The sequence below is a fragment of the Odontomachus brunneus genome, unplaced genomic scaffold (genome assembly GCF_010583005.1).
Source record: "Odontomachus brunneus isolate Ranch 3 - 2012 unplaced genomic scaffold, Obru_v1 Obru_scaffold_243, whole genome shotgun sequence".
In the NCBI taxonomy this organism is placed as follows: domain Eukaryota; kingdom Metazoa; phylum Arthropoda; class Insecta; order Hymenoptera; family Formicidae; genus Odontomachus; species Odontomachus brunneus.
Genome location: NW_022639693.1, coordinates 163,546 through 171,838, shown reverse-complemented (window position 1 = coordinate 171,838; position 8,293 = coordinate 163,546). Strand labels below are relative to the sequence as shown.

The following is an 8,293-nucleotide window of genomic DNA, read 5'->3' as shown; positions in this document are numbered from 1 at the left end:
TGCCTCAGGTTTTTCCAAGTTCGAATTCCAGTGTTAGTGAGAATTTTTAAGTGTAATATTACATTTGGAATCAGGTAATCTTAAATTTCAAATAAAATCAGCAAACGCTGACAGGTTTTTTATTTGAACCAATTTACTAATATTTGTAAAAAAGTGAAACTTTTTGCGCTTATTTGAATATTTCTTGTACATTCTACAAATATTCCGGAAAATTTTAGGATATTCTTGGAATATTAATTTTGGATTCTAGGAACATTTTATAAAATAAATATTCCAGGAATATCTAGCGTTTACTGGGAAAATGCCCATCCACATGATTCATATAAATTATGTGGATTTGACGTGGATATCTGTTTTCTTTTCCACATGGATTCTAGTACCGTTTTCGAGCGGATAATCCATTCGATGTTCCATGTGGATGTCGACGTCGATGATCCATGTGATAGATTTTATATATCTGTTTTTGTCGGGTAGTCTTTCGCTTGCCGGGCGACTGATTTAAACCACTGAGCTACCTGACGCTCCACGCTCACGACACCTTCCTTTCCTTAGATAAAGGTCAGAGATGCCGTTCGGAAACATCATTTAAAAAATGTTAAAAATAATGGAATAATTTCTCTTTTTCATTAGAAATACATTTATTTTAATGTTTTGAAATAATGTTTTTTTAACGTTATAAGATTTGTTTAAAATTTATTTCCATCACATTTAAAAAAAAAAATTTATTAAATATGCCGAATAGGGGACCCACCTCCGATGACTTTGATCTTGATATATATTGTAGAGGTTATCCTCCTGAGTGACTTTCTGAAGGTTTTAGTCGTCGCTCGTTGTTCGTTAAAAAGTTATTAACAAAAGAAGTTGCATAAAATGAATGTAATTTTTGAAGACCGTATATATAAAAACATCGAATTTATAAGCTAGGAAGGTGCCTGCTACACACACATATTGCTCGCCTACACGCGCGCTCAGGCGGGCTTGCGGTGGTGCGTGTGTTCCTATTATATTTAAAGTTTCCCATACATAACGCAACATTGCTGCAACGTTACAATATTGTATATTGCAGTGCAATGTTACAAAGACATAATTTCGTAAGATACCAGTAAATCTTCAGCAACATTGCATTAATATTTCAACAATATTGCAAATTAAAAATTTTATTATTTAGTATAATATATTTTAGTAATTATATTGTAATAAAATATTATCACTTACAGCATATTAATATTGCCATAAGATTATAGCAATCTTAAATTCTAAGATAGTAACACATTACACAAAAGTTAATAAACCTGCCATTAATCTCTTAATAACATGGAAATATTCGTCCATAATAGCACAGAGAATTCAAATAGCACAGAGAATCCAAATAGCATAGAGAATTAAAAAGAATTCAGTCGTATGTCACCAATTCTGAGTTCATTTTCAGGTGCAAAAGAACCCTTGTTTTGTCATCAATATACCCTAATGGCATAATTTATTGTGGACTTGCACCTGCACGAGTTATGTAAAAACAAACTTGCAAATAGGTTAAAACAGACTTTTTACTTTAGGATAATATTTGAAAAATATAATATATATTTTAATGGTTATATAACTTTAATTAAGAATAAATAAAATTTTATTAGAAAACAATACCAAGTGATTTTATAATCAATAATACAATTTTACAAAATTATTATCTCGTGCATTTGTCACAGTATTGTTCTGCCTAACCCTGCTTGCAGTCGTGAGACAGCATTAGATAGCTTTGGGTTCTCATGAATCACATAATAGTAGTAGATGGTGGTGTCTGTAACTTATTTCTGCTCTAGGGAAATGACTCGGAGAGGTATTATCGGAAACATCCTTTGTTGTACTAAATAATATTATATTGGGAATGTGCATTAATTTTAAAGGATTTTCAAGAGATAGCGTAACTAGTACTATATCTGTGGCCTCAGCTAACGCTGGACGTACACGCGCATGCATACACACTTGTCAGCAGCTGCCGCGCGCTGATAGGCGAAAGCAGAAACTACTGCTGCGCCAAGCTTTCGCGATCGCACCATAAGTACTATAGACGGTTCTCTCTCTACAGTCAGTCGCATCCAGTCGTATCGAGTCGTATCAGGTCGCAAGAAGGTAGAAGCCGTTTTCTCTCACGCTAGAGATTTACACACGTTTTTCCTTTGTCTGGACTAGCTGTCCTACGTGTCGCGGTTTCCTTCGTGAGGTGCGTGCCGGTTCGCTATTGCGACACATGTCCTCTCTCGTGCCGGAATTGAGCGAGATAAATCGTGCAAGTAATCACAACTACGCAGTGGCGTAAACTTTTGTAAAGCGTTGTGCCAAAGAGAACCTCGTGAAGTGTGACCGTGCGGAAATATTGCTGTGTTGTTAAGCGCGGGTGTATATCAGTTGGACACGGGGCAATTGGACACAGTCCAATCACAAGTCGCTGTTCCAAGGGACCCTACAAATATCTCTAATCACACGGTGCTGTGATTGGCTGTGTCCAAATGCACCGTGTCCAAGTGCACCGCTCCCGTTAAGCGCATCTTTGTAACAGCGTTGCTTGTAATGTTAGTCATTCGCGCGCATTAACAGTAAGATATTTCGTATCTCACTACGCGTATTTTCTGTTTGCTCTAGTGTAACATTGAGCCGTGCATAACCGGGCAGTAACACGGGCTGTCCACGTGCCGCGGACAGATCCACGTGCGCACACGGTACATCGGCGGTGTCGATCACGTGCTCCTGCGTAATCACCTGTGTGCACAGTCTTAGTACCGTGTCTACCCGTACACGTGTTCGTACACAAGTATGCGCGTGTTCGACCTTGTTTGTGGAACAGATCCTTTCTCTCTTTTGTTTGTTTCGTACCGCGACCTCCACACAAGCCGTGATAACGTTCTTTTCTTTTCTTTGTACCAACATGCTGTGTGTTGAATTTAAGTACCAGCGTTTAGGTTAAATTAGTGACATTGTGAAAACTGCGTTCCTCTTGTTCCTTTGTTCTTTTTGCGTAGGTTAAGTGCGTGCGATCTCATTTCTATTGCTCATTTATTTCATGTTGCGTGGTGGTCGGAACCCACCAAAGAAACGTCTGTGTCAACACGTAAATATATACATTTCTTTTGTTAAATGACACCAATGAGCATTCGTTCTTATATGTGACATGTGTGCCATCCAAAGTTGCATTCTGAGCATCGAGCACGTTTAGAGTTGTGTACAACATATACAAGGTGCTACGTGTATGTTTGAGTGACATTTCCACATATCGAATCGGGTTATATTGTTGTTACCTTCATATCAAAGCACCATCATGTGGCTTTAGTTTTCAGTATGTCATGTCATTTTGCCGAAGGGAGATGAAATGGATAATCATGGCGAAAAGTTAGACGTGTTTGAACTTTCAGACGTCATTAGTGATTATATGCACCCTTTGAGTTTGTGATACTAAAAAAACTGTGTGACACTGGTTGACACTTAGCACGTATTGCGGGCCTCTTTTGATTTGACATATTTGAAGAGTGGAAGAAACTGCGAATTCGAAAAGGAAAAGACTCAGCTACAACAAATAACACACAGACATCTGTTATGGAGGAAATAGGCGGGAAACTCGACTCACCTACAACAACACCTAACAAGAGGAAGCTATCGGTGGAGGATGTGGAGGCTATCCGCACCTCACGTGATGGATCAGATATAGATACCACAGCTCCCATAAACATGGTGCCTAAAGACCCATTGACACCAGAGAACTTTGTACCAAAAAAGAAACGTTTGGATATACCAAATAAGTATATACGTTTTATAGAAAATACATGCGACGGCACACATCCGGGGCCTTTCGAAGTAATAATTGAAAGAATATCCCATTTTCAACCTGATGAGATCACGAACAAACTTCACTTTCCGAGTGAAATAAAATTAGGAAAAGTATTACATAAACTGTGCTCGAATATTTGGAGGAAAGCATTCGATCTTAGACATTTGGGAAAATGTAAATTTAAAGTCAATCTTCTGGACGCGATATCAGCCAATGAGCTGGTGGAATGTATCTATGGCAAGAGGAATGAGATATTTCCAGACTCAACTTGGATAGCCTACATCCCTAATTACAAGGTTCAACACATGCTGATCACAAAGGACTTGGATAAAGACGAATCTCCTGAGGAAATTATGGAGAACTTAATAGGCCCGCCTGAATGGACGGGAATCTGGTTTAAACCGTTACGTGTGGATAATATTAAATCCAGACAAGTTGACAATAAAAACCCGGACCAAGTAAAATACACTAATTCAGGTATTTTTGTTATTACATACTCATTTTCTTTTTCACCGGATTCTGCTATATATATGGGGAGAAGGATTTATTTGTTACCATATGTACAGAAAGTTAGATGTTGCGAGAATTGTCTGCGATATGGTCATGTCGCAGCACAGTGCAGGGGGGGTGAAAGAGCTAGAGTATGCTACAGATGTGCATTCGGGGATTATAACGCAAATTCGTGTGTAAGCGCTCAGCTTACTTGTATTAATTGCGTGAGGGCTAAACTTCCTGAATGTAAACACTCCACACATGATAAGAAATGTCCTATTTATATTGAAAATTATAAAATTAAGATAGTTATGGCCAAAACATGCCTTGGGGCGAGAGAAGCTAATGTGTTTTACAAGAAATATGGTCATACACTAGATGACAAATGGTTCGATATCTCTCCAAACAGACAGAATCATATACTACTTACCTTCGCTGACTATATTAAACCATCTTTTGCTAGGATACTTTCAGAGAATTCTAACAGTAATAATAGTAGCAGTAGTAACAGTAGCAGCAGTAGTAGTGACGAACATAACTAAATCCTTGACAACATTTTTAAGATTAACAAACGTATAAGACATAAGAAAGGAAGGAAGATCTGTGTTATTTCTGATAATTCGGATATTCAATTACTGCTTTACGATATCGAATCTAATACAGACTTTCCTGATATCAAACCTAGTAAAAGCAGAAGTAAAAGCAAACGATCTGTTAGCTTTACCAATTATACGGAAGTTGCGGATGGTTCGCATTCAATATTAACCTCTTCTTCATCAATATCTAGTAGCTCGTCTGGCTCTGGGAATTTATCCCAAAACTCTGACTACTGGGAGTGCGACAGTGGCCATTTGAGCAGTGCTGAAGAGTCCGACGAGTCTCCGCCCGGGAGCAACGGGGGTCGAGATTCTGGGGGGAAGGATGATCAATCACTCCTTCTTACACCTTCGCAAGCGCAATTAACTAATTTAATTAAAGACAAACGGGTGTATATCAGTTGGACACGGGGCAATTGGACACAGTCCAATCACAAGTCGCTGTTCCAAGGGACCCTACAAATGTCTCTAATCACACGGTGCTGTGATTGGCTGTGTCCAAATGCACCGTGTCCAAGTGCACCGCTCCCAAGACAAACTATGTATTAAGTTCGCATCTATTAAAAAAAAAAAAATCTACATTTGACGATAAGCATCTTTATTTGAAATTAAGCAAAATCCAGTTAGAAGACCTTTTACACCAAGTAGCTTCAACAAATATTGATATTAGCCCTTTATAAATAAGCACTGAACAAATAATATATACATCCGGTATCTAGTTACTAAAGTTTATTTCAGATATGGCTGGCTTTGATGTACTGGCTTGGAACTGTAGGTCGATTAAAGCTCGATTAGGAGATATAGCCTTTCTCATTGAAAACTTTTCCCCTTCAATCTTATGTTTATCTGAAACATGGTTGAATGATAGTAGTACATTATCTTGGCTCAATTATAACATGGTAATCTGCAACCGAAATGGTAGAGGAGGCGGTGTAGCCATCCTTATTAAAAGATATGTTGAATTGGGAGCGGTGCACTTGGACACGGTGCATTTGGACACAGTCAATCACAGTACCGTGTGATTAGAGACATTTGTAGGGTCCCTTGGAACAGCGACTTGTGATTGGACTGTGTCCAATTGCCCCGTGTCCAACTGATATACACCCTGTTGAATTCACTGATATACGATCCAATGATCTAGATTATATTTGCTTTAATTCTATGATAGACTATTGCCTTATTAAGATAAATATTGATAACAAGCCAATGCATATCTGCGTCATATATAACCCTCCGAATGCTGAATCTGAATTGTTTAACGGTGATCCATGGGTTACACTCTTTGATTTGTTAAGTCGATATGATAACATTTTAATATGCGGAGATTGGAATGGCAAGCACACAAATTGGTGTAATTATACACTTTGCCCCAATTGGGTCGGTATGCGTATTGCTGAGGCCCTATTGAATTACAATTTAGTTATTTTAAATGATGGGGCTCCTACATGGACATCTGTGAATGGTGCTACACAAAGTGCGATAGATATTGCAATGGCCTCCCCCAACTTAGCCAATAAATGCAGATGGAAAACTTTAGAATATAAATATGGTAGTGACCATTTTCCCTGTATGATCTCTATAAATAACTTTAATTACGATAAGTTTGGGTGTAGACCTCATTACAATGTTTCTAGGGTAAACTGGGACCAATTCAAAGTTAATCTTAACTCTAACGAGAATAATTCTGATTCATATATGCTTTCTCGGGAATCCTCCACGGTTGTGCATAGCTCTACGGACCCAGTACATGAATTTGACCAATTTTATAATAAAATACATACTTCTTTACTGACATCTGGAGCTAAATTAAAAAAATTTCAGACAAACATTAAAAGACCCCCGGTGGTGTGGTGGCATAACAGATGCGCTGAACTAATTGCTAGAAAAAGATCTTCTATACAAAATATTTAAATCGAGACCTTCCGGAGAAAATATCGAAAAATACTTACAAGTAACACTAGGGAAGTGATAATCACCGATTTTCCTGAAACTGCGCATACAAGTAGTTTTTCAAAAACTTTTAGATACATATTTTTTTGTTTTTCCCCAAAAACGAATTTTGGGGTAGAAATCGCCCCTACAAATTTTGGTGGGGGGATAAGAGGTACTTTACAAACTGTTTGTAGGATTCGTATGAAATTTGGTATCTAGAGCTTCTTGGCCTCGCTGATTTCGAATTTGAAGTCAGTTTTTGAATATTCAAAATGCCGGATCCAATATGGCGGACGGATTTTAATTTTATTAAGGATTTCTATGAAACATGGTATGTAGGGGTTTTTGGCCTCGCTGATTACGAATCTAAAATCAGTTTTTGAAAATTCAAAATGGTGGATCCAATATGGCGAACAGATTTTTAAACAGAACTAGATTTTTATGAAACTTGGAATTTTCGATCTTCTTCAGTCGCTGAATAAGAATCAGAAATTCTTCTTTGAACTACATTCAGCGTTACTCATTGTCAGGAAGAACGCCGTGGACTTCTTTGTAATAAAAGAAAAATAATTTTTGCGTTTATCGACATTTTCGAAAATATTGGTTTTCTCTTTTGAAGATTGAGGGCGTCAGTTATACATTAAACTTACCTGGTATTGAATTTTAAAAAGCTCTTGATATTCTATGAATAAAAGAAAATTAAAACCAATACTTACCTGCTACTATAGTCTAAATGTAACTTCTTTAAATGTATTATAAAGATTAAAAAACATGCATAAGACATGAGGCGTATACTTATTACATGTATTTTACATGTGAGCAGATACAGCTGATGAACTGACTGACATCTACAAATTCTGCATGAAATTGATTCTCAAACTTACCTGCGAGTTTATATGGTTCTTTTAATTATTAGGTTCTTGGTCTTTATTAATAATTCGCAAGTGAGTTCAAGCACCAGTTCCTTATAGTATCTGTAGATGTCAGTCACCTCAGCAGCCATATCTTCTCACATGTAAGATTCATCTTTAAAATAATAAAGTAGACGCCTTATGTTTTTTTAAAAATTTTTTAATCTTTATAACACATTTAAATCGGAAGCGGTGCACTTGGACACGGTGCATTTGGACACAGCCAATCACAGCACCGTGTGATTAGAGACATTTGTAGAGTCCCTTGGAACTGCGACTTGTGATTGGACTGTGTCCAATTGCCCCGTGTCCAACTAATATACACCCATTTAAATCAGTTGTATTTATACTGCAAGAGCAGGTAAGTATTGGTTGTGCCACATAGCATACATTTGTAGATGTCAATCAGCAGCTACCCTGATAGCAAAATGTCAGCAATATGCCGACAAATTGCTGGCAAAATCAATCATAAGATTGCAGCAAATTTGCAGCATGTATACTACCATTATGCTGGCATTATGTCGGTAAAGCATGCCAAAATTATTTGC

General features: G+C 37.5%; 1 protein-coding gene across 1 annotated transcript in view; it reads right to left on the bottom strand.

Moving 5' to 3' along the window:
• Window positions 1-4,889: 4,889 nt before the first annotated feature.
• LOC116852639 (serine/threonine-protein kinase fray2-like) overlaps window positions 4,890-8,293 on the bottom strand; it is a 43,886-nt gene continuing 40,482 nt past the window's right edge. The window contains exon 8 of the mRNA XM_032833185.1: window positions 4,890-5,215. Within this exon, the coding sequence (XP_032689076.1) occupies window positions 5,133-5,215 (83 nt within the window). The 3' untranslated portion in view covers window positions 4,890-5,132. The remainder of the gene's footprint in view (window positions 5,216-8,293) is intronic.